The sequence below is a fragment of the Cucumis melo genome, chromosome 3 (assembly GCF_025177605.1).
Source record: "Cucumis melo cultivar AY chromosome 3, USDA_Cmelo_AY_1.0, whole genome shotgun sequence".
NCBI classification, from domain to species: Eukaryota; Viridiplantae; Streptophyta; class Magnoliopsida; order Cucurbitales; family Cucurbitaceae; genus Cucumis; species Cucumis melo.
Genome location: NC_066859.1, coordinates 10,444,597 through 10,471,426, shown reverse-complemented (window position 1 = coordinate 10,471,426; position 26,830 = coordinate 10,444,597). Strand labels below are relative to the sequence as shown.

General features: G+C 33.4%; 2 protein-coding genes, 1 long non-coding RNA gene and 1 other non-coding gene across 6 annotated transcripts; 2 read left to right on the top strand and 2 right to left on the bottom strand.

Moving 5' to 3' along the window:
• Positions 1–6,908: 6,908 nt before the first annotated feature.
• On the top strand, positions 6,909–8,037 carry LOC127148662 (uncharacterized). The gene is made up of 3 exons (XM_051082857.1): positions 6,909–7,071; positions 7,432–7,583; positions 7,666–8,037. The coding sequence occupies exons 1-3, from the start codon at positions 6,909–6,911 to the stop codon at positions 8,035–8,037; spliced, it is 687 nt and encodes a 228-aa protein (XP_050938814.1).
• A 180-nt stretch (positions 8,038–8,217) lies between these two features.
• Positions 8,218–12,771, bottom strand: LOC127148402 (uncharacterized). Of its 3 annotated transcripts, none has more exons than XR_007819371.1 (3): positions 11,775–12,771; positions 10,828–10,913; positions 8,218–9,198 (listed from the first exon to the last, which is right to left on the bottom strand). It is a non-coding gene; the product is annotated as an uncharacterized LOC127148402 (long non-coding RNA). The 3 variants fall into 3 exon arrangements; XR_007819370.1 differs by lacking the exon at positions 8,218–9,198 and adding an exon at positions 9,757–10,428; XR_007819372.1 differs by lacking the exons at positions 8,218–9,198; positions 10,828–10,913 and adding an exon at positions 10,936–11,682.
• Positions 12,315–12,397, bottom strand: LOC127148751 (small nucleolar RNA snoR118). The gene has a single exon (XR_007819829.1). It is a non-coding gene; the product is annotated as a small nucleolar RNA snoR118 (small nucleolar RNA).
• A 3,768-nt stretch (positions 12,772–16,539) lies between the features above and the next one.
• On the top strand, positions 16,540–20,700 carry LOC103488692 (GTP-binding protein BRASSINAZOLE INSENSITIVE PALE GREEN 2, chloroplastic). The gene is made up of 4 exons (XM_008447541.3): positions 16,540–16,742; positions 16,816–18,110; positions 19,154–19,321; positions 19,987–20,700. Exons 1-4 carry the CDS (start codon positions 16,643–16,645, stop codon positions 20,338–20,340), a joined length of 1,917 nt encoding a protein of 638 aa, XP_008445763.2. The 5' UTR covers positions 16,540–16,642; the 3' UTR covers positions 20,341–20,700.
• The last annotated feature ends 6,130 nt before the right edge of the window (positions 20,701–26,830 follow it).

Here is a 26,830-nt window from a genome sequence, read left to right as displayed (position 1 = left end):
AGTTGTCACTCACTAAGTCTATCGACTTATTTTTTCAAATAATTTCTCACTTTTCAGGTATGGTTTATGTATTCTCTAGTGCTGAGCTTACTACTGACAGACCAATCAGTTAATAGTAGTTGTTAAGATATAATGGGAATTATTTTTGAAACAATAAGGAGGCTACAATGATAGGCTTGTTGGTACGATGGTTGTTTATTGGTTCGCGTGGATCTTCTTACTAAAATGTTTAAGGTGGTTTTGATAGTGTTTTCTTCTAGCATAGGTTGTTGGGTGGATGGGACTGGTTCATGTGTTGATTGAATGATGGTTTCTGTTGCGTTGTCATTTGTTTCATTTGTGGTTCTGTGGGGAGAATCTGGTATGTGTCTTAATGTATTTGGTTGAGGGTTGGTAGGGAGATCACAACAGTCATGGAATGCCTTTGGTAGGGAAAGATCGAGTAGGGGATCCTCCATGTGTTTTGGGGGTAGATGAGTTGTGAAAGGGGAATACTCCTTCATGGAAGGCGACATCTCTTTGAGATGAAAAATTCTTCTTGGTTAATGTTGTACAGTTTGTATACTTTCATGCCTTAAACGTAGCCTAAAAAGACAACAGGGATTTTTCTTGGATGAAATTTGGATTGGTTGTGTGGTAAGGTGGAAGCATAACATAGAGAGTCGAACACTTTTAAGTTCTTGTTGTTAGGGGGCTGTTGTTGAGTAGCTGGAAGGGAGACTTTCATTGTAATAGTTTTAAGGGAATTATGTTGATCAAATAAACAACAGTTAATATATATTCTCCCCAAAAAGTTAAGGGTACACGTAATTCAAAAAATAGTGCTCATATTGTGTATAATATGTGTTGATGCTTTCTTTCTACCATAGAGTTTTGTGGGAGGCAGTTAATGCATGAAAACTGATTTAAGACTCTTTTTTCTTTAAAGAACTCAGTGAATTTTAATTTCGGAGCATTGTCAAAAAGCATCTGTTTAATCACTTTTCCATATTGGGTTTCAATGAGTTTAAAGAATTGAGAAATGATAAGTGTGACATCAGACTTTTGTTTGAGCATAAAAACACATCAGACTTTTGCTTGGCATCGAGTTAAGGCGAGGTGAGGTGAAGGAAAAGGCAAAAGAGACTAAGTAGGCAGAGTTTAAGGTTCTATGTGGGCTGAAGCCAGACGTTAAGAGTTAGAATTTTTTGGGAAATTTTCTGATTTTGATTAATGGACCACATATAAGAGTTTAAGTTAAGCATGGTTGAAAAGTTATCAAGCTTACACGTGTAACACTTTAAGTAGAAGCTGGCGAGCTTATGAGAACTTAAGGATGACTAATCTAATTTTGGATTAGTATAAATGAGAGAGAAAGGTTAGATGAAAGGAGGGTTAAGCTAAAATTATTAAGAGATGTTTTGCGGAAAAGAAGAGATCTTAGGTGAGAAGAATAGACTTGAACCTAGGCATTCTAAAGAAAGATTCAGTGCTGCGAGTGATTTTTCCTCAAAGTGTTTCAGATTTCTAAAGCTTTCTCTTTTACTTCTTTTGTAATGATTGTTCATACTTACATTTTTATAAAAGAATGATTTTGAAAGAAAGTTTGCCTTATGCGAAATGTCATGTTGTTTGCAAACTATTAGTTTGATTCCTATCTATAAGCTAACTATTATGAGAAATAAGGAGTAAAGGCAGCCATGTAGAAAAGGACTGCATGGTGAAATGAAGTTGGACAATGCGTAAAAGGAGCATATTGCACTTAGCGGCCTGAGCAAGGGGAAGTGAACCAAAGTATTCTCCAAGGGATGTTGTTGATGAAAAGAACATTACAATAGTCTATGCATGGGAATGGTTCATGTTCTCGATGAAAGGAATGCGAAAGATTAATGTGTGTGTTTATGATTTGTAAAAGAGGTGAGGAAGCCTATTTGATAAATTGTTTTAAATGATTTGTAGGCCAAAGGTTTTCTAAAAATATCACTCACTAAGTTTTGACTTACGTTTTCAAGTTTCCCTTCCCAGGTGATCAGGCGTTAAGGCCAAGTAAGGAAAGATAAGATGAGTTACTACACGTGGAAGCTAAGCAACTGATCTAAGTTCTTTTACTTTGTTTTTTTTTTTTTTTTGTAAATATGAAATTATTTTGTATATTGAAGCCTTGTACTAAAAGGGTTGCAACTCAGTTTTATGGAAGTTAGTTAAGGCGTTTGAGTCTAATTGTTTAATTTGCGTATTAAGGAAGCATGTAAAGTGTACAGTGTAGAATGCTTGATTTAAGTAATAAAGAGGTGATTTTTTATTAGTTATTTTTGAAGTGTAATAATTTTCCACTGCTCGTTAACGTTTAAGTTTAAAGGCTTAAGTGAGTTTTCTGACGTTTCAACTTGAGGTGTCGAGATTGCTCTAGTTGCATCTATTTTGCATAGCTAGGTAAAGGACGCATGTGAGACAGGGCGTGACAATGTAAAGCATATTTCAATGGAAGTGAAGTGTACTTTGGAACAACAAATATATGTGGATGAGTAATTAACCAATAAGAGGTTGAGTATGAGGTACTTGCTATGTGTGAGGTATAGTTCCATGGGTAAAGACATTTAATTGTGATTAGAGTTGATTGATGAGGTTTTGACATTGGATCAGTGTTTCTGCAGTACTGGTAGTATTTATCATCATGTTGGGTTGAGTTGTGATTGTGTTTTATGAAATGTTCTCATTGTTCTGAGTGGTGACAAAGTTGACATTGTTGGGATTATTGGAGTTGGGTCGCTTCTATTGTTTGGACTTGTAACCAAGGGGAAATCCATGGATTTTGTAGCATTTATCTACTGTGTGTCTTGAGATGTTGTAGTTGAAGGAAAATGAGACATGAGTAGCGAAATAGAATCACAATTTTACCCTAATTACACCTAGTTAACATGTATAACCATGAACTACATGAATTATGATTTTTCAAGAAAATACCTTTTTAGCTTTCAAATCACTCGAATATTTTTACACAATCTTCACCGGACCACCATTAGTAATCACCTAATATCCTTTGGACTAAGAATCGGGTTGTAGGACCGAATGGACGAACAAAACTGGGAGAGAGAAAGAGGTGAAAATGGACTTATGGAATGGGGTTGGGCTATATTGTTTTTTTAAATTTTTACAAAGGAAAAATCAGCAACCCAATTTTGTTTTTAAAAAACTCCAACCCTTTTCAATGACTCAAGAGCCCAAATTTATAATGAATTTACATGCAAGCTCATGGACCAACAATATATAACCCACTAACAATTAGTGGGCTTAATGTCTTTATAGTGTGGCAATGTAATGACTCAATGTTTTTATAAAACTAAGCTGAGATCATTATTTTAACACAAAGAAACTTCATTTAAACAAAAAAGATCGTAAAATCTGTTTAAAAACAAATATACATTAAAGAAAGTTTATTCAGACTCTATTTCAAATAAAAATAAAAGTTCAAAAGCATTGTATTTCAAATCACCAAGAAATAAACCGTTGTTCTAAACATGAAACTCATTTCAATCATCAAAACTTAAGAGAATCAGTAAAACATTAAAATTGTAAGCATAAGCATTTTTTAGAATATTTTTATATGGCGTTCACGAGTCCTTCTTATCTCTTACCAGTTTACCTCTATATTACCTTTGCTTAAAAATGTTAAACATGAAAGAGTGAGTATAAAAGTATACCCAGTAAGAGATCCACTACTAGTTTCATTAGGGGTAAAAACTGTTAACTTCTTATTAGGAGGTACTTGCACCATAACAGTTTTGTGATCTCGTAAGATGTACATAATCAGTTTAGTGATCTCGTAAGATGTTCATAATTAGTCTAGTGATCTTGAAGGATGTACATAATCAATCTAGTGATCTCGAAGGATGCACTTATCAGTTTAGTGACCCTGAATGATGCACGTATCAATCTAGTGATCCTGAAAGATGCACGTATCAGTCTAGTGACCCTGAAGAATGCACATATCAGTCTAGTGACCCCAAATAATACACTTATCAATCTAGTGATCTCGAAGGATGCACATACTAGTCTAGTGACCCTGAAGGATGCATATATCAGTCTAGTGACCCTGAAGGATACACATATCAGTCTAGTGACCCTGAAGGATGCACATATCAGTCTACTGACCTTGAAGGATGCACATATAAGTCTAGTGACCCTTATTCACATGTATTCCGAATTTGTTTACTCATCCTCACTCTCTGTTTTTCACATGTATTCCTTTGTTTTCTGTCCATATGTGATCATAACTTGTTTTGCCTCCTAATGTGATAAATTTTGTTGGAATTCTGTATTTTGAACATGTTTTGATTTGTTTTAGAACATCTTCCATTTCAATTGTTGTATTCAATTGCTCTTAGACCCTCAATTGTATCTATTCCTGTAGCCTATGTAAAAAAATGTCATGTCTACTGTGTACTTCTGTTGAAAAAAATGACCTGTTACTTGCTTAAAGTTTGACTGCATTTGTGAAATCCCCTTTTTTATGAGATTCTTGTTGGACTTAATTATTGCTGGCTAATACTCCCTTTACTATATAATGGAGCCTTTCTCCTTCCATTCCATGTTCGACTATCTTTCCCTTTTGGTATACTTCCATGTGTCTTTGGTATGTTCATCAAATTCCTTTGGTCTACTTGCATTCCATTACGTTTGCCACTTCACCGACTGTTTTCAATATTTGAATGTAACATGTTTGCCACTTTACCCACTGTTTTCAATATTTCTTTGGTCTACTTGCATTTCCATTACGTTTGCCACTTTACCTACTTTTTTTTTTTTGGTCTACTTGCATTCCATTCTTTGTTCTTTGGTATGTTCATCATGTTTGAATGTAACATTTCCAACGAAACTTGATATATGTCTCCTATGCTAAAAGATATATTCAATTTAGCCCCTATGTTCCGCCTTCTTTGCCTCTGTATGTAATTTACAAAACACTGATTTTGTAAATTTGTTTGACTCCTATTTCGATTGACCCCTTACAACAAAAAAAGCTCCATTGTTTGATTATGTAAATTTGTATGTTCTTCAAAATTTTCACACTTATTTGTTAATTGTACAAACAAGTATGCTTGTTCTACTCTTTTCTCCCTATGGTTTTTTTCCTCATACACTGTCACAAGTAATGCTTGTTGTTTTCAATGCTCCATGTTTGTTCGCGTACTATGATGTCACACTGATCATAGTTTTCTGAATATGTCTCCATAAAACACATTAGAACGATCTCTATTTTATGTCTCTCTTTGGTTGCTTTTGTTTTACATATGATGTTATCATGTCCATCGCACAAAATGGTACCGCAAATCCGTTCTTCTTGAACGTCTTTGCGGGAATCAAATTAACTCTGAGGCTACCTTCTTTTACATACATTATGTACTCACACTTTGATTTTTTGGACGGTTCCATGGATTTGTGAAGTTCCATTTATGGTTAAGGTATGTTTCATTTTCGCTTTTTCCTTAATTTTTCTACAATACGTTATCTTTATCGGCATGCATATGTAATGACAAGCTCATTTTTTTGTCTATATCTTTAGGTTGTAAAGGTTTAAGCATTCGTAAACGAGGTACTACGGCTATAAAACTCCTTCATTTACGAAGTCGATATATATGTCGTCTACTTAGTTGTTTTTGTAATTAATTCTTTTCTTTCGTTATAATTTATTTATGTTATATGAAATGCTTCGAACTGTAGCGTGTAAATTGTATTATTCTTACAAAGTCGTTTTAACTTAATAATAATTTTCCTTCTCTAAACTCAAACCCTTCGCTCACTTCACTCTTCTGGTGGTTTTTTGAAATTTGAAACTTGGTAATTAAATTCTAGTATTTTTCTGGTGCTTTTTTGCTAATTACCCTATTACTAATCATCTATTCAACTTTGTTAATTTGTGCATACTTGTATAAGAATCATGAGATGGAAATGGAATATATTCTACCTTTAGAAATGATTATATGAAGATTTGTGTATGAAAAATAGTTTATTTAAAAGGTTAAATATTGTTAAATCAAAAGATCGCCTTACCATTAACTTATGCTCGAAATGAACAACAAACACATATTTCATTTGCCAAAAAATAACTTATCTAATTATAACTACGAAAAAGTATACATGGTTCCCGTATAAATATATTCTAAACATGAACTTGAAAGACTAAGGAACGGGAAAAAATAGATTGGTTTTTTCTTTCTTTTTTTGGGTTAAATTTCGATATTAAAATTATTACTAAAAAATACAATTTATTAAATCAAGGTAAATATTTTATCAATTTTTTTTTTATTTATGACTATTTCTTTGTACTTTTAAACCATTTTTATATAATTAGATTTGGTTGTACAAATATATGATTTAGTATATAATGAATTTTATGTACAAATTCCTTTGTTTGTACAATTATAGTTGGTAATTCATTAACGTAAATATACTTATGACTAAAAACAAAGAAAATGTAATTACATCAATGAGAAAAATTATGAACAAAAAAACATTTTACAATATAACAAAATGAATCAAATTATAGTAAAAATTGAAACCAAATTAACAAAATTAGTGACAATAATTAATAAAATATAAAATTTATGTTAAATTTGAACATATTTCCAACACTTATAAATTAATTTCAAGTATGTCATTATGCTAATAACATTCGAATGTAACGAGTTCTTAGGATTCTTTTTTAAGATGGTGTAAATCTAGTATTTATAATGGATGAACACGAGTTTGCGTCTCTTCTAAATGCATTCGTAACATCCCAACATCAGTTGGTACAAATGTTGGAGCTGTTAAATAACGACACAAAAAGGATAACACACATCCCCCATTACACTAGGCATACGATTAGACAGTTAGCCTCTTTCCGCATGATTCATGGCTCAAACGTAGTGTGTCACCAGAGTACGAGAATGGACCGAAGATGTTTCGCAATTCTCTACCACTTACTAAGGACCGTTGCTGGACTAACGTTGACAGAAGTCGTCGATGTTGAGGAGATGGTAGCAATGTTCCTCCATATTGTTGTGCACGACGTGAAAAATCGTGTCATTCAACGGAAGTTCATGCGGTCAGGTAAGACAATTTCCCGTCATTTTAACATGGTCTTGTTGGCCGTTATTCGACTTCATGACGAGCTTTGGAAAAAATCACAACCAGTAAATAGCGATTGCACAGATCAAAGATGGAGGTGGTTTGAGGTGCCTATTTCTCTCCAACTATGTACTTCGAACCCAACGACGTTAGATCTTCTCAATAATCTTTAGTTATACGTTGCAGAATTGCTTAGGTGTATTAGATGGAACATATACAAAAGTCAACGTTCCAAAAAGTGACCGGGCTAGGTATAGAACACGCAAGGGGGAGGTGGCCACAAATGTACTTGGCATGTGTGACATGAAAGAAGATTTGTTTACGTACTTGTCGGTTGGGAAGGACCAGCTGCAGACTCACGCATCCTCCGTGATGCCATTTCAAGACCTAATGGCCTGAAGGTGCCCAAGGATGATATCCTATGGCATTATACATATGAATGCAATTTTGCAATTAACAGCTGCGACATTTTAATCGTGCAATGTGATCATAAGGTATTACTACCTTGGTTGATGCGGGGTCCCAAATGCCGATGGTTTTCTGGCATCGTACAGAGGCCAACGCTACCACTTGCAGAAATGGCGTGGCACTGAAAATGCACCTTCAACGTCGAAAGAGTTCTTCAATATGAAGCATTCGTCTGCTCGTAATGTAATCAAAAGAGAATTTGGTGTCTTGAAGGGTCGATGGACGATACTGCGGGGAAAGTCATACTACCCTGTAGAAGTCCAATGTCGCACAATACTCGCATGTTGTCTCCTCCACAACCTTATCAATAGAGAGATGACAAACTTTGATATAGAAGACAACATAGATGAGGTTGATTCCACCCACTCGACTACTGCCGCCGATGACATACATTACATAGAGACGTCCAATGAGTGGACTCAATGGAGAGACGACCTTGCAGAAGAAATGTTTACTGATTGGGAGTTGCATAACCAGTAGAAAAATTAAAAATGTTCACAGTTCGTTTTCATACTTAAGTAGTGATTGCACTGAGTCTTATTTTGAATGTATTGGTTATGCAAGTAAATTAATGTCAAACTCTTTTTCAGTAGGAGTTAACTGTACTATGAAACTAATCGTATTTATGTTATCTAATCATAGGGAAATTAATGAAACTAATATGTTTGCGTTTGACTTCTAACATGACAAGTTCATCGAGACTACCTAAACACAGTTAGACTAATGAGGAAGAGGAAGGCCTCGTCGAGTGCCTCGTGGAGTTGGTCAATGCTGGTAGGTGGAGGTCCGACAACGGGACCTTTCGCCCCGGGTACTTAAATCAGCTGGCGAGAATGATGGCCTTCAAGATCCTAGGTTGTAATATCTATGCTTCAACGATCGTTAGCCGAATCAAATTGATGAAGAGAATGTTCCATGCACTTGCGGAGATGCGTGGCCCAACGTACAGTGGTTTTGGGTGGAATGATGAACAAAAATGCATCGTCGACAATTGGGTCAAGGTGCGTTACTAGTCATTTGAACACTTACTGTACTATATTTCAATAAATGGACTAACAATTTATTATTGCACTTATACAGAGTCATTCGACGACGAAGGACCTCCTTAATAAGTCGTTCCCCCACTATGACGAACTGTCGTATGTGTTTGGCAAAGATCGTGCAACGGAAGGCCAGGCCGAGAGTTTTGCGAACGTTGGATCAAACGATCTTACTGGGTATGACGCATTTGCCGCTGACGCTGCGACGGATACAGACTTCCCGACAATGTACAGTCAGGGATTGAACATGTCGCCTGATGATTTGATGGGAACAAGAACCGCTCGGGTCAGTGAACGTAGAAATGTTTCAAGCAGATCTAAGCAAAAACGTGCAGGACATGTCGCAGATAGTGAGGACATAGTTTGCACTGCAATTGAGTACGAAAATGAACAACTGAACCGCATTGTTGAATGACCTGTCCTACAACGTCAAGACGCAAGCCAAACACGTCAAGAGGTTGTCCGACAGTCGGAAGTCATCCCTGAGCTGACATTGATGGATAGGTATCGCTTAATGCGTATACTTATGCATAACATCAATGACATGAAAGCTTTCCTTGACGTTCCAGACAATATGAAGTACTCATACTGCATCACCATTCTTCAAGAAAACTACTAGTTTATTATATTTGCATTAATGAAACTTTTCTTACTTCAACTATATGTTCTTCTAACTTGTTATGTCTTATTATGTAACGAACTTAAAATTCTATTGAAGCTAATTGGTTTGTATTTTCATTTCGCTTTCCTATATAATGATATCAATTGTTGTATTATCGTATTAATGTAGTGTTTTCGTTGAAGTTCTTTTATACAATATTTATAAGTTGCATACACGTGAAAATAATTTGGTTTAAATGCGCTAATGAATTTACAGATTTACAAATTAATTTTGCACGACATAACATAAGAAAAGAAACAAAATTATTAAATGGAACTCAATATAATTATTTTAGAAAACAAATATTTTGTTACACAGGGTACGTAAAAAAAATATTTCAAAACCTATATACAGAATTATATTTGGGTTATTCTAATTATATAATTGAATATTGATCATGAATAAAAAAAATATTAAATTATATATTTTTTATTCTTATATTAACATTCCTTATTTAAAAAAATAATATAAATCTAATTAACATAATCTTTACCCCAAACAAGTTTAATAATAATACTACACTCATAACTCTTCCTCCAAACACATTTTATAATAATACTACAATAATAATCCTTCCCCAAACACATATTATAATAATACTACAATAATAATCCTTCTCCCAAACACATATTATAATAATACTATAATAATAATTCTTTCCCCAAACAAATATTATTATAACACTACTATAATAATCTCTTTTCCAAACACATACTATCATAACACTACATTTCATATTTCTTCCCCCAAACACATATTATAATAACACTACCAATAATAACTCTTCCTCCAAACACATATTATCATAACAATTATCATAACACTAAAATTATCATAACACTAAAATTATCATAACCATTTCTCCCATAACTCTTTCCCTCCCCCAAACACACCCTTAGTTTTCTTATTTAAAGCTTATCTGAAGTTCCAAGATCAAATTCAAAAAAGAAAAAAACCGTTCCAATGTCATTTAGAATATTTTTCAAAACAATGTTTCTACTTGACAAATGCAATTCACAAATACACTGTTGTAAGATCTAACAAGGACATTAGCTGCAGTTTCATGAAAAATTAACCATTTGCAAGATGCCCTCAAATCTCGTTAACATTATTTGTCATTGCTAGGTACGCAGTTGATTTTCATTACTAGCCTCTACACATCCTTAACCACTTATAAAAAAAACAAAGAAAAAAAGAAAGCAGATATATGGTTTATCAGAAGGCTATATTGATAGATAGACAGACACAGAGAGAGAGAGAGAGAGAGATCATGTATGAGTTGGTGGTTAGTGGCAAAGGCTTGTAATAAAGATCTTTAGTAACGGCTCTAATCAGAGTATTCTATCATCGGGCAGATGCAATTTTCAAAGCAAAGCAAGTATTTTCAAACAAAAAGTCAACATACCATGACAACCAGTAATTTTCTCGAAATCCACTTGATATGAACCAACTAAATAAGTGATTTAACAATGGAAATTTTTAAAAACTGAGCATTAATAAACAATTATAAAATAATAATACTAATAACTAAAGTGTTTCCAGTCAAAGTGAAAGAAACAAAATATGTACTTTTGAGAGGCATGTCAGAGACCATATGGAGATGTTCTCAATGTGTAAAGCTTCCTTACGTGTCTACTCAACCACCATAGCTAATGCTGTAATCATATTAGAATAGTGTAAATCAAGATTTCTTTATAGCCACAAGTTCAAGCAAATATCACTATTCCAATGCAAAAAATTATAAAGTCGGGTGCTTTTCTATCGATTTGTCAAGCTAATGACAGAGCACTCAACACAAATACACACAACCCAATAACGTGTTTGAACAGGTGGAATTATCTGCTTCCTAGGCTGCATTTTCGTAAGAAGTGCAGCGAAAAACTGCCCTAAATTCAAGGGAAAAAAGCAATACACAAACCAAAGAACAACAAAACTTAGAAGAAAATAGTATAGAATGAAAGCCCTCAGATCTCATAGCTTTAATAGAATCATACACGGAATAAAGCAAATGGCGTTTGTTCATCAAAAGCCTTTACAAACAGTGATGTATGTGTGATCAGATGTATGGATTTAACGAAAGAGGAGGTGATGATGGAGATGGAGATTAGAAAAGGCTAATGACGAACAAAGCCAACTGCACCTGTTCAATTCATAGTGATTTTCCATCATTGGGCAAAATTGATGTTACGGATATCAATCAAGACGAAAAGGCAAAGCATTCATAGCCGAAAGAGAAAGAAGACAGTGAAGTAAGAAGAATCAAGACACCAAGCATGCTAAGGATTTTACAATGAACTGCTAGATACGGAGCGAACACCCAAGAATCGTAGCATGCAACTAAAGGCCCAATTCATAGATATGGGTCGCGGACTTGCCTAGGCTTCTAAGCTTAATAGTTAATATAGTGGGCAACCAGATTAATGCCTAAACAAATAAGTAGATAAATAATTAGAATATTCGTTCGAGGATTTGAATATTTACAAAATGTGATTAAATTTAAAGGGCAGTATTCCTACTTCACAAGTTCCTTGAACTTCAGAACACAATGTTCAAGATTTTTCATTCTCTAGCGACTTAGCAGCCATCCTGAAAAACTCAAATTAACAAAAAATAGTATCATGGGTAGATATTTAGTTTTAGACAAATCTAAATTGTGAAAATTGAGAAAAGCCAGGAAAAAGAATCACTGCACCTTTCAGAGCAGAGGCTATGTAAAATGCCCTCAGCCAAAAGAAAAGGCAAACGAAAAGGTCAAAGACACAAACTCATCCACAGAACTTAGGGCAAATATAAATAATCTAACCAATAAACTTCTAATTCAACAGTATGCAATTCATCCAAGAAACACCATCTTGAAATTTAAAAAACAGATTCAAACAATATATAAAAAAAAAAAAAAAAAAAAAAAATCAAGGATTAGCTATCGAATGTATATGTCCACATACTTTATAAAGAAAAGCCAAACAAATAAATTTTCAGATGCATATATTCCCAGAAAGAAGAAGACTATAATCATATACATTAACAAGTGACTAGAAATACAAACGAATTTAGACGTATCAGATTTAGCTTCCTAAGCAGCATTCCCCTTATAATAAAGTGAGAAACTGCTCAAAGCCCAGTACAAAATATCATTCGTAATACCCCAAACAGACTCACTAAACGGAAACCAATTTTCTAAGTCTGCCGAGAAACCGAGGACGAACGCCGGACGAAAATCTGAGAACGAAGAGGATCATCTGATAAATGGCCTAAGAGAAAGAAACGAACCTGAGAGAGAGATCTAGCGCGAGAAGAGAGAACGATGAACCCTAAACTAATTGAGAGAGAACGTGTTCAACAAACGACCGATTCAAAATAAAAATGTGTCTAAAATTGCGAACGGAACCATAAATCTAATTTTGAGTGGCCCCAGTTTGGGCAAACCGAGAACCGAACGAAAAGTACTGGTAAATCCGATTTACATATGGAACAAAGTTGACCGGATCAGTTCGGTTGGTCTTCTTAAACTTGTGTGGGTTATTCTAGTTTAGATCATATTTAGATACAAGTTTTATGTGCAATTATTTAAAATTTGTAGAGAAATTATGGATGACAATTTGAGACTACATATTTGCAAGTTTGCCATATTTTTTATATTGGGTAGATATGACAAAAAATACAAGTCTAACCTACATTATTTGATAGACCCAATATACATTTAATACATTTGATATATACCTAATACACTATTATACACATATTTATATACACTAGCTATAAAACCAATCTTTAAAATGTATGTATATGAAGTTTTAATAACAGTCAAATGTAGATTTTATTAAGTTTTAATTGTATTTAACATGAGAATTAAAAATAGAATAATTAAATGAAAATTATATATATATATATATACACACTATTTTATTTATTTTAAATCTTTTGGAATCGGTTAAATTTGATTATGTTATTTGTTGTTAAGGGTAGTTCTCCTAACACGATGAATAAATAAGATACTTAATATTTTTATATAATATAATCTATCAATGATAATATAAAATTTGAATACTAACAAAAACTATATGTTCAACAACTTTAGAAATTTTTGTTATTTTTGTAAATGAAGAGACCAAATAAAAGGAAACAAAAACTTTAAATAGAAATCTCTAGATTCAAATGGTTCTCACAAAAGCCAAATGTACAATAATGAATTGTGGTATACTTTAGGTTCCTTGCCATCTATAGTGATGATGTGAGGCCAATTTGCTTCATCATGGTTAACACTCCTTCAACCCTATTTTTTCCTTTCACATCCCTTATTCTCCCTATCTTTCGAAGGAATAGTATTTCCATAGCTGAAGCATATGAATACTACGTAAAGGAAATTCAATTTGAAAAAAAAAAAAAAAAGTAAAAACTAAACATGCTTTAAGGAGGAAAAGAAAAGAAGAAAAAAAAAAGAATTCTAACCTTTGTACATTCTCCCAAGAACACCTCTGTAAAACCCCAAATTTTTTAAGACCACTAGAAAACTTAAGTTCTTTGAAGTGGTTGGGAGTTGAAGTGTTAAAGAAAGTTAAGGATAAAAGTGTCATAAAAAGTGTGTTATGGTTGTTTGAAAAAGAGAAAATTTTGGCTAAGTGTTGAGGCTTAAGAGCAAGGTGTTTAGTGTTAAACCCCAAATTTTCTAAGACCATTGAAAAACTTAAGTACTTTAAAGTGGTTGAGAGTTTAAGTATTAAAGGAAATTAAGGATAAAAGTGTCATAAAAAATGTGTCATGGTTGTTGGAAAAAGAGGAAATTTTGGCTAAATGTTAAGGCTTAAGAGCAAAGCGTTTCGAGGTTATGTTAGTGAAAGTTGTGTCTTCCAAAAGCTATGCTAAATTTCAATGTTTCAAGTATCATGTTATGAAATTACTATTTATTGATAAATGTTATTCAAGTTTCAGTTTTTATAATAAACTGTTTATGAAAACCTATTTTATAAAATGGTTGCTCAATAAGTCTTGTGAGTTACTCTTTCAAAATATTTTCCTACTTTCCAGGTACAGATAGTGTGTCCACGTGCTGGGCATACTACTACCAAGCCAATCAATTTTCAGTCATGAAAGGAAACGATTTGTTGGAAATGTGGTCATGTTTTGTAAAAATTATTCTTATTGCACCTGTTATGTTTTCTTGGTAGTTATAAAAGATCGTTTTCAAATAGGTTAACTATTGTTTAAAGTTTTTATCAAGTTTTAAAGACTTTCACTGGGAATTGTTTTATGTTTTATGTTAAGAGTCAACTGAAATTGCTCTAGAGGTGGATGGTTTTAATTGACATCACACCACCTTTCGGGTCCAAAGCAGGTGATTCGGGAGGGGGTGTGACAACCTCTTTGTAGAATCTCCCAAGAACACCACAAAGTCTTTCTCATTATTCTCAAGGTGAAAATCAATAGAGAGTTGTGGGCTTCTATGATATTGATTTGGTGAAGGAAAAAAAATTCTCTAAAAGATTTTGCATAAGAGAGATCGTGATAATCCAGAGGGAAGAAGATTGTATCTTAACCTCTTTTTTTAAAGAGAGATGGAGGGGTAGTTATCAAATGACTCCCTCCCTCTCGTTTAATTAAAATAAAATAAAACAAAACAAAATAAAAATAATAGAAACTTTATATTATATCATATATAATATAACCAATGGTTTAGATCTCCCATATGACTTTTAGTGCTAATATGAATCGAATCCATATTAATTTTAAACATATTAGTTTCACTCATAAAACTTCATATTATAATGTATCATATACATTATATTAATTGTTTCATATACAATTTATTCCCTTTAATCAATTTGAACAATTCAAATTAAACCAAAATAATTTGATCCTCATTTATCCTTATTAAGTTAACAAGGAGACCAACCTACAGATTGAAGCTCCAATGATATAAGATTAATTAATTGAACTTTTCAATTAAATTAATCTCCGTTCATTAATTATCAGTCATTTAACTAAAGACTAACAATTGCACTCTTCTTACTGTAGATATACTTTTGTGTCCATTAGATATAACCAATTAACGATGCAATGACTCTTTACAAATCGCTCGTAAATACAGCTAGGCCGAAAATTACTGTTTTGTCCCTGTAGTTACATCTAACTCATTAAGTACGTCATTGATTCCTCTAATGAACAATAAGTTATAGTCTCATTATAACTAAACTCCACTCGGACCAAGAGAGGGAGTGACGCTACATTGTTCAAGTGCTAGAATCACTTTAAGAAAGCAATTTTTCTACTTACTCTACCTATAAAGGAGTAAATTTATTCTTGTGTAGCTGTGTTCCCAGCTCTCTAATTAGACGAATCCCCAAAATGGTAGGCATATATTTAGTCGATGACATAGGACACTCTTACCCATGTAAATCAAAGGATCACCTTCATGGACAGGAGTTTACAACTCACTCAGGATTCAGGTCAATCAGGTCAAGTCTCCTATATTCATCCTGGTGAAATATGGTCTCGACTAGTAAAGGTGTTAATAATAGAGACTACTCATTTCATGGTGTTCGATCTAATATCTCGACATGAATGATTATAATCAAATCATTTGTAGCACTAATATCTCGACATGAATGGTTATTAAGACAGAACTATTAAAATAATTAACATATAATAATTAGTCAAATAAAAAAAAATCTCACACTAATAGATCTATGAGACTATCACTTAGTGTTAATAGTCAAATACATTTGTTTTATTCGATGATTAATTGGATGTTAATTACAACAATAATTATTAAGATTGGTTGTGCTCGTGATCTATTTCTCTCTGTGTTAATAGTTATATAAATTTAAAACTATGGTTTTAATTTTAAATTTTGGTTGGTGAGAAAGTTGGTGTAAAATTTGGATCAATGAGAGCATTTTCAAAAATTTTTTAAGCTCAAGAGTATTTATGAATCTTTTCAATAGTCATGGTTATTTTTGAAACAAAACTTTAAAGATTTTCGTTCAAAATAGTATTTCTGAACTATTTTTTAAATTTTAAGGCATTTTTGAAACTTCAAGTTTCCATTTTTTATAACTAAATATATATTTTAATAATATTAGAAATTTGGGTTGGATTAGATCAATCGAAAATTTTAAAATATAATCCGAACCCAACAACCTTTACTTATAATTTGGGTTGGATAATATGAGTTATTACACTTGTTCGGTACGAACACCCCTCCTTAGGAATATATCACTTTAAAAAAAACATTTAGGAAATGTTTGGGTTGCTTTCTAGATACTTGAATTTGGATTAACGTTTTGGAAAATTCCCAAAATTCAATTTGATTCAAATTTATTAGCCTTGCTTATCTTTGGCAATTTACCATCTTCATTGTAGAAGTAGAACTATTGTATTCCAAAAAATGGCAATTTTGTTATCTGCAATGGAGCTCAATCTGAAACTCCCCGACAATAATTTCTATCGTGGACTCAACGTACGAACACGACCTCCTTTCTTTCCAGGTAAATTCCCTTTTCCCCGCATTTTCCTTTATACTTTGGTTCGTAGAGTAAACAAAAACCCCTCTTTTACTAGGCCCCAATAGACTAGGAACTGCCCACAAGATTCAATTTCAACCCATTAGCTTAGCCGTGAAATCCCAACAAATTGTTCGCGCTACAAGTTCTAAGATTCAGGGAAAAGGCAGGACAAAAGATTCTGTTTTGAGTGAGGGAAGAGATGAGGACGAGCAAAACGGAGACATATGTCCTGGCTGTGGAGTTTTTATGCAAGATGAGGATCCAAACCTTCTTGGGTTTTATCAGAAAAGAAAGGTTTCACTTTCAGAGCCAATGGAAGATGTGGAGGATGTGGAAGATGAGTTCTATGGAATTCTAGACAGTGATGTTGTGGATGAAGAAGAAAATAGTGATGGAGAAGAAATTGAGGATGGCTTTGATTGGGACACCGATGAATGGGAAGCTAAGCTCATGGAGGATGAAAATGATTTGGAATTGGATGGCTTTGCTCCTGCTGATGTGGGATATGGAAACATTACAGAGGAAACAGTGAAGAGAGCTGAGAAGAAGAGAATATCTAAGTCTGAAAAGAAGAGGAGAGCTAGAGAGGCTCAGAAAGAGATAGAAGAGGTAACAGTTTGTGCAAGGTGCCATTCATTGAGGAATTATGGGCAGGTGAAGAACCAAGCTGCTGAGAACTTGATACCTGATTTTGATTTTGATAGATTGATGGCCAACCGTTTGATGAAATCCACATCAAATTTAAACAATGTTGTTGTTATGGTTGTTGATTGTGTTGATTTCGATGGTTCTTTTCCAAAGCGTGCGGCAAAATCGTTGTTTAAGGCTTTGGAAGGGAATAAGAACGACCCCAAGCTTAGTAAAAAGTTACCAAAGCTTGTTCTTGTGGCCACAAAGGTTGACCTCCTCCCATCTCAAATTTCACCCACAAGACTAGATAGATGGGTTCGGCACCGTGCTAAGGCTGCGGGTGCACCTAAATTAACTGGCGTTTATTTGGTTAGTTCTCGAAAAGATGTCGGTGTGAGAAATCTATTGTCTTTGATCAAACAATTGGCTGGTCCACGAGGAAATGTGTGGGTTATTGGTGCTCAGAATGCTGGGAAGTCTACTCTCATTAACGCATTAGCAAAAAAAGAAAGGGCTAAAGTAACAAAGCTTACAGAAGCTCCAATTCCTGGGACTACGCTCGGGATCTTGAGAATTGCAGGGATTTTGTCAGCCAAGGCAAAGTTGTTTGATACTCCCGGGCTTCTACATCCTTATCTAATGTCCATGAGATTGAATAGGGAAGAACAGAAGATGGTCGAAATTCGAAAGGAGCTCCAACCAAGAACTTACAGAGTGAAGGCAAGTTGTGTTTTTATGAGTGAATTTTTTTTTCTACTTGTTTTTAATGAAAACTTGAATTTATTCTATCGTCTAGATGACTGTAACCCTTTGTTACTTGGCTATTAACATTTATGATCTCTATAATGGTGTAATCCATATTTGAGATTTTAAGTCCACATTGAGTCCTAAATGATAGCATGCTAAATGTTTAAGAATCTACTCTATTATACTGCACTTATTTCCGAGGATCAATTAATCGACCCTCAATTGACATAATGTTAATCTTTCTTGCTCATTTTTTCTTCTTCACTAACCTTTTATCAGAACTTCCATAGAAAATTTATGGTCTAGTGTAGATAAAATGAGTAAATCAATATCGTACTAGTAGTGTATTCTGATGTAGTTAGTCGATGTTTTCCAAAATGGATTGTAGTTACCGCTTCAAAATAGTTGACAGGCCTTCATTTTGTATGCAAATAAAAAAGGTTAAATAACCAAAAAAGAAAATATTTCCTAAAGTTTGCCCATTTTTTAAAAAATGCCCAAATTCTTTCAAAAATTGTAATTTTACTTTGGACCTTTTGTAAATATTTGAAGACTACCTCTGTGAAGAAATCTGTCTGAATTTTGGATGGAAATTAGAACCTGAAATGGGTGTGGCGATGGCAGTGACAAAAGATGTGGTGCTATAAGGTCCCAATTTCCATATTGGGTCACTACCACACCATTCCTGGTCCCATGGTCCCATTCTTTGTCTAACATTCTTGCAAATTTCTACTTTAATGCTAGTTTGAAACCTTTATGAAAGTTTAAGGGTATATTGCAAATTTTGAAAGAATAATGGTACTTTTGAGGCAAAGGGCATAGCCACTAAAAATTAGTCACCTTACACGATTTTCTTGTTGCTGGCTAGTTAGTTTCAATGATTTAGTTGACTAGTTTTTACTGGTATATGCAAATGGTGGACAAGCATCAAACTATACAGAGACTTGGTTAATGTGGCTGTTCACTAGATACGAGGATGCTGTTAGACCCTAATTATAATTAACAATATTGGGCAGGTTGGGCAGACTGTACATGTTGGTGGTTTGGTAAGACTTGACCTTAACCAAGCTTCAGTAGAGACAATATATGTTACAGTTTGGGCATCACCAAATGTTTCTCTTCACTTGGGGAAGATTGAAAGTGCTGATGAGATATGGAAGAAACACGCTGGTATAAGGTTGCAGGTAATTGACTTTGTTTCACTCAATTCACATTTCAAAATGTAAATGTTGTTATCTCCAGAATGTCTCCTATTGGATTTCTCTCGATTATTAGTTTCTCTAGGGATATCTGTGCTTGCTAAGGTATTATGTTATCCATCTTCTGCCATTTCCTTTTAGTCATTTTAGTTCACTGCATCTCAATATCTAAGCAACTAACATTCATCTCCCAAAAAATTGCTCTGATTTAATAGTCAGGGGAGGGGGAGATGGTTTTGGATGATTAAAGCATGGTTTAGAGTGATTTTGAATATGATAAACACAATCTTTAACATTTCAAAATCACTCTCAATCACACTCTTTTATTACAATTTATGAGAAGTAGTACCATACGATTGTGATTATCATATTCTGTCAAGCAATTATACAAAATATTCCTGGTTATACAAATATGCACAAGGAAGCAAGTAAAAACACTTCATTTTGAGAACACTTTATTTTGTATAACAAAATAACAAAATATTCCTTGCTATACAAAAGTACTTGAAAACACTTTATTTTGAACACGAATGAAGTGCTTTTGGTCCTGAAAGCACTCCTAATTGTAGCTATATTAGGTGGAAGAAAAGGAAAATACAGTATTTTATGATTGCCACTTGATCAATATTTGATTTTCTTATTTCTTCTAGCCCCCCATTGGTGTCGACCGTGCTTCTGAAATAGGCAAATGGGCAGAGAGAGAGGTCAAAATTTCTGGCACGAGTTGGGTTGTCAATAGCATTGATATTTCAATAGCAGGTTTAGGCTGGTTTTCTTTAGGTCTCAAAGGTGAAGCAACCTTGACATTGTGGATAGACAATGGGATAGAAGTAACATTGAGAGAACCTTTGGTTCTTGATCGAGCACTGTTCCTTGAGAGACCCGGGTTTTGGCTATCGAAAGCCATATCAAATACCATTGGCAACGAAACAAAACTTGATGCACAGAGGAGAATCTCTGTAGAGGAGGAGAGTGCAGAGCCCATTGTGCGGGCTTCTACATGAGAGAAGACATGCGATGCTACATCTGTCTTTCCTTTTCAGTACGTGGTTGGACTCAACGCTCCAAGGAAAGAGATCAAGATTTTGAGCTTGAAGTTTGTTCAACCAATGAAGTTTTCTATACTAGCAAAAGATCACAGTTCTTTTTATGATCGGCAAGCATACCACAATTAATTGGGAGGGTTTGATTATTGACAATGAAACTACAATAAACAGGAGCCATAGCCAAGAGCTCCTTTTATGGTGACAGATAAAGAAACATGTTTCCTTTGGAGTGTTTAATGATTCAATTGGAACGAACAATTTATGAGAAATGCTGTAAAGTGAAGTTTTGTTTCTTTTGCAAAATAGTAATCTTTCTAATGGGTTGTCCTGGTACCATCTATTATCTTTGCTTTTGATGTTTTTGAAATTTCATAATGATTATAGTTGTGACTTTTCAATCAGAATATATGAGCAGAAGCTTTTTGTTCTTTCTTAGTTGTCGTCCTAGTTGGGATTGCCATTTGAGAAACCATAGAATTGGTGGTTCAAGTGTGCCATCAAAAGATGCTAAGTTTAGTTTTAGTCTCGATATTGATCCAAACCGAGATGGCATAAGGACATGAACCCTTCAAAATAATTGGCCAAAAAATGTGTTATTTGTCATGCTTTTGTTTTTGAGATTTCAAAAGTGGCATGTTTGGACTTTGTTTTTTGTATTTGATTTCTAGTTGGTTCCGAGAGTTTGAAAAATATTTTTAGTTAGATGGTAGAAAATACTCTTCAACTTTGTTTTTTGTTTGAATAAAACTCTTAGAACTTTTAAATGTTGCAATAAATTTGAACTTTGTTGAGAATCTGGGATTGTATGAATCTTTCATCAATTTGATCCTACACAATCGTGTCTATCAAGGGTTTTTCTTTTCAATTTCATTTTCTCATGTATGTCCACTTACATCATGACAATGTTGATATCATGTGTTATGAGTAAATTTGAAGTAGAGGATATGGTCGATTTTAAGTGAATTTGATTTCCCTACTATAGTCGGACTCATGAATTCCACTAAACTTCCACTCCGTGGGATTGAGTCTAGACTTTTCTTTTGGATGGAGGATAGGCTTTCCCATTATGGAACTAAATCTTTCTTCATACTATTACATTAAGAGAAATATGGAAATCAAGTCGAAAACTAAATCCAGTGGCCCAATTAGATATGGAGATGGGGGACTAGGGGTTGAAGGTCGAAACTAACTCGTTCGTCCTTAGCCAAGATGGAAATCGGCCTCCCTTGCCAATGAATGGAGCATGCACTCTTTGAGTCGAACGCCCAAACTAACTTGCTCAACTTTGTCCATGTGAAGGACAAGCCTCCTTATTTGATGAATGGAACATGCAAACGCATTTCTGAACCCATTTGACTGTAGAACTAATCTTACCCTAAAACCTTAATTTGTAGTGACATGAGGAATTTTTCTTTCACATGTTGATGTTGAAATTTGTCCTAAAACTCGTACTTTGTTATTTGATTCAATAAAGTTTATTGTTGAATGATATAATCTTAAAACTAATAAATTAAGGTCCTGAGGCTATTTTACTAAGTTTGTCAATACGCATGAACTTTATGTAGAGACATAAACATGGATTAAGTTCGAGTTAATAGCTCAAATAGTCTATAGTATATAAATAAGGTTGGATGCCTTATTCTAGAAAAACACTATGGATGCGGCTCCCTCCGTAGTTAGTACAAACGATGTAATCCTGAATCGTTCATGTAAAGACATGGGAGTGGGGGCATCCTATGCAAATGGTTTGCATAAGACTGGAACCACGAAATAGTCACTTTTAGTTATAACACCGTAAACTATAAACTGACTATTTCAATTATGATGACCTAGGTAACTTGATCTTAATCCTGAGCTAACTATGAACTTCTGTTCATTCGATAGTATCCTTAGATCTACATAGGTGAGGGCAGCTCATCTTCGCTGGCCCAATAAGTCTCCCATTTCAGGGATAAGAGCGAGTGGATAGCTAGGGACATAGGATGCAAGACGGAATTCTATTCTACCCACTTTTGGGATAGTAGATAGGTTATTCCCTTAGACTGAATCCAAGTCTTGAACAAGGGGCCCCAGCTTCTCATTGGCCCAAGAAGGTTTCAAGTTTATAGGTTGGATCTTAAACCAATTGTTCAATAGTGGATCAGTGGGTCTGAAGGAGCAAGGTGTAATCTTGGGGGTAAAACAGTATTTTGACCCAGCCAAGATTCTGAACAACCTGTGAAGGATCAACTTACTCATCATGGTTATATGAGGTGGACAGAAATATATCTATAGTGAAGGGAGTGCAACTATGAGTCTTTAGTGGAACGACTCATTAGTTAACGAATCTTGATTAAGCTTGGTCTAGAAGAGTTTAACCAGTTAATCTCGAATCGTTGGAGCCCATAATCTATAGGTCCATTAGGTTTCCCTACTAGCTCATATGGATTCAACTAAAAACAATATGTTGAAGTAACTCGAATTGTTCAAATTAGAAAAAGAGAGAAACCGACAAATATATAAGATATAAGTTGGTAAATATAAACTTTAAGCTTTCTGTTTAAATATGATTTAAATAAATATGAATATAGGTTCATATTTAGAAGCTTGGAAAGTTTTGAAACGGTCAAAGTTGTAAAAGTCAACATGTTGACTTTTGACTTTTAAAAACAAAACTTTGACCGGATTTATATTCAAATATGATTTGAATTTTAGAAAAATGAATGCGAATTCATACTTAGGAGGTTGAAATTAGTCAAGACGAGTAAAATAGCAAAAAGTCAAACAGTTGACTTTTGACTAAGAAAAGTCAAAGTTTGACTTTGACTTAATTGGTCAAATGACCAAATTGCCCTTTGACTAATTTCTTTATTAACTAAATGTTAGTGAGAAATGTGGCAGTTTATTATGAATTAGAAGCCACTAATTCCATTAAATAGTTAATGAATTAATTAGGTGTTGAGATTATATGAAATAAATTGCATGCATTTTGCATGTGATTTTTTTTATATAAACTTCTCATCTCAGAATGAGAAAAGGATGATGATTCTCATATAAAATCTTTAAACGATACACCTTCTTCCTTTCATCTCTCTAAGATATCCTTCATAAAAACTAGTCCCACAACTTGATTCTTGGTCTTGAGATTAGTAGGTCAACATAGTGGTTGTCCTTTGCTCGTGATCTTCAGGCAGAGAAGAAGCTTTGGAACGAAGAAAAAGTTGAGAACTACAAAGGTTAGCTCATCGTTTACCTTCTACTTTCTTCGTTTATGTCTGTCGTTTAGTAGTTGCGTGTTAATTTCTAAATCGTTTAGATGCATATAGAGTAAAGCATGATCCTTTTCTTCCGCTGCTGCATGCTTTCTGTTGTTTTTCTCATCATGTGGTATCAGAGCATGCTTAGTTTTACTCATATGCATATGGTGGGTTCTTACAATTTATATGATAAATTGCTATGGTTGAACTAAAATGGATTAGTTATGGATTTGGCTCTAAATTAAGTTGTTTATTTGCATTAATTATTGTAATAAGCCCTGTGGTGGCTTAATTTATTTTTTGCAAAGAGTATGTAATTTGTTGGAGTCATTAGAGTTGAATTTAGGTTGTAATTACTTCATTTGGGAAGAAGAAGTGCTGTTTTGAAGCTTAGACCCGAGATGGAGCTGTTTTAGACCTATCGTTCACCCTCTCAACGATCGCGTATAGTATGCGCATCGCTTGTGCCAGTGAACGTCGCTCTTACCAGATTTTTAGCAATTGAGGGACGCGCACATTTATGGAATTCTATTAATCTCGACTATACCCTTTGCCCTTGATACTAGGATAGTTCATAGATTTAAAGTATAGTTTATTTAATGGATTCATCATGCGGCAAGATCATGCGGATGTGGGAGATACATTGTATTTTACAAAATGTTTCGGGATTTTCTTGTTGGGCGAGATTGTAGCAACTTCCCCCTAATAGAATATATATCTTTCAGATTTTCAGTTAGTTATATCATATATCATAAATCATTTACTAACAACTTCGATAAAGGATATAGTTAAATAATATATAATATATATTTTTAATAAGAGTTTGAAATTATATAATTAAGTAATGCATAATATCTAGTAAAACTATTGTAGATGTGACAAAACACCAAACTATTTACGGCACGTGTAACAAAGCCCATAAAATTAGTCATTTTAAATATTCCAGGTTTGCCCTTCCATATTTCTTTCTTCAGCGATTCGTCTTTCTCCTCTATTTCGTCTTCTCCGTTCTTCCCTGCGATTTCGTCTTTCTTCTTTCCTCTTTTTCTTTTCTACGATTTTTTTCCATCATCTTTCTTATTTTTCAATTCTTTATTTACGTCGTTTAATCTTTCAATTGTTTTTCTTCTTTTTCCTCTTTTTTTTTTCGCTTCGATTTCTTTCCATCGCCTTTCTACTTTTCCTTCTTTTTTTACGCATTTGCATTTGGATAACAAATCTAAACGACTTTGTAAAAAAAAAGAAGCAAAATCTAGAAGATTGTGTATAAAGAATCTTGAAAAAAAATCATTTAGATTGGAGTAGCCAAATGTAAACGATGTTGTAAAAAAAGTAAACGATTCTGTAAAAAAAATAAAAGATTGTGTATAAAGAATCTATTTAAAAATAGTAAATGATTGTGTTAAAAAAATAAAAGATCGTGTATAAAAAATCTTGAAAAAAATTCATTTGGATTGGAGCAGCCAAATGTAAACGATCATGTAAAAAAAAAGTAAACGATCATGTAAAAAAAGTAAACGGATTGTGTAAAAAGATCTAAACGATCGCATACCAAAATAATTAAAAAAATCGTGTACCAAATTTAAAAAAAATCATTTAGGTTTAGGTCCCCAAATCTAAACGATCGTGCAACAATATTAAACGATGGAATTGAAAAACCCATATTTAAACGATTGCGTATAAATTGTAGCCATATCTAAACGATCACGTATAAATTGTAGTCATATCTAAACGATCGCATATAAACTGTAGTCATATTTAAACGATCGCATTGTAGCCATTATCTAAATGATCGCGTATAAATTGTAGCCATATCTAAACGATCAATAACCAAATCTAAACCATCGCAAATATATTAGGCGCGCGTTGTTGACGGCGTGATTGGCGGGGCATTTTTGGTATTTTACACGGTGGGCCTTTGGACTTTTTTCATTTTCGAAATTGTTCTATATAGTGTAAATATTTTGCCGCTTTTTTATATTTTTGAAAAGACCCCTAATATATATTTTTAATTAGATTTTGAAAATACAGGGCAAATATCATATGGAGAAGATATGCAATTCTAATAAGTGTTGACAATATGTTTATTTATACTTTTCCTTTTTATTATTTTAAAATGTATCTTTATATGTTTATTTTTTGCATGTCCATAATCTATATTTAATACATTCCATTAACATAGGGCAAAGTTGAAACATTTTAGATTCCAAAAATGCAGGGCAGTTTTTTAATTTCTGAAATTTGGTTATAATAATTTTTTAATTGTAACATTTCTTTATATTTTTTCTTTTTATTATTTTAAACTGTAGATTTATATTTTTATTTTAAGAAAGGTTAATTTTAAAATATAACAAACCGACAAAATATTTACGGCATGTGTAACAAATTGAAAAAGCCCATGAAGTTGGTCATTTTTTAAAAATATTCCAAGTTTGCCTTTTCTTTTTATCATTTTTCTTCTCTTCCTTTCTGCAATTTTTTCTTTCCATTGTCTTTTTCTCCTATTCTTTTGCAATTTTTTTTATAAATATTTCTGTTTGCCCTTCCTTTCCAATCTTCTTTCTTTTGCAATTTTTCTTTTCCTTTTAATCGTCCTTTTCTCTTCTTCTGCAAATTTTCTTTTATTTTTTTTCAAATTGTATTTTTTGTTCAAGATCGTGTACCAAATATAAAAAATCTATTTTTTTTCAAACTGTTATTTTGCTGTTCAAGATCGTGCGCCAAATATAAAAGATCGTGAAAAAAATCGTGGGGTTATTGGATAGCCAAATCTAAACGATCATGCACCAAAAATAACAAAATCTAAATGATCGTGTTCCAAAAAATATTGAAAAAAATCGTTGAGATTTGGCTACCCAAATTTAAACAATCAAATCTAAACGATCATTTATTAAAAATTTTGAAAAGAAATTGTTTAGATTTAGCTACCCAAATTTAAACGATTGAGTACAAAATCTAAATGATCGTGCACAAAAAAATCTTGAAAAAAATAGTTTAGATTTCGCTACCCAAATTTAAACGATTAAATATAAACGATCGTGTAATAACAACTAAATCTAAACGATCGTGTACTAAGATAATCTTGAAAAAAATCGTTTAGATTTGGATAGACAAATCTAAACGATCGTGTAGGAAAGAATAGTCAAATCTAAACGATCGTGTAGGAAAGAATAGCCAAATCTAAACGATCGTTTACCAAATATATTACGTGT

Coding starts and splice junctions, on each gene's coding strand:
- LOC127148662 (XM_051082857.1), top strand. CDS start 6,909: ATGGACCGAAGATGTTTCGCAATTCTCTACCACTTACTAAGGACCGTT. Junction 7,072..7,431: donor ACGGAAGTTCATGCGGTCAG/GTAAGACAATTT, acceptor TCGGTTGGGAAG/GACCAGCTGCAGACTCACGC. Junction 7,584..7,665: donor TCGTGCAATGTGATCATAAG/GTATTACTACCT, acceptor TACCACTTGCAG/AAATGGCGTGGCACTGAAAA.
- LOC103488692 (XM_008447541.3), top strand. CDS start 16,643: ATGGCAATTTTGTTATCTGCAATGGAGCTCAATCTGAAACTCCCCGAC. Junction 18,111..19,153: donor CAAGAACTTACAGAGTGAAG/GCAAGTTGTGTT, acceptor AATATTGGGCAG/GTTGGGCAGACTGTACATGT. Junction 19,322..19,986: donor ACGCTGGTATAAGGTTGCAG/GTAATTGACTTT, acceptor TATTTCTTCTAG/CCCCCCATTGGTGTCGACCG.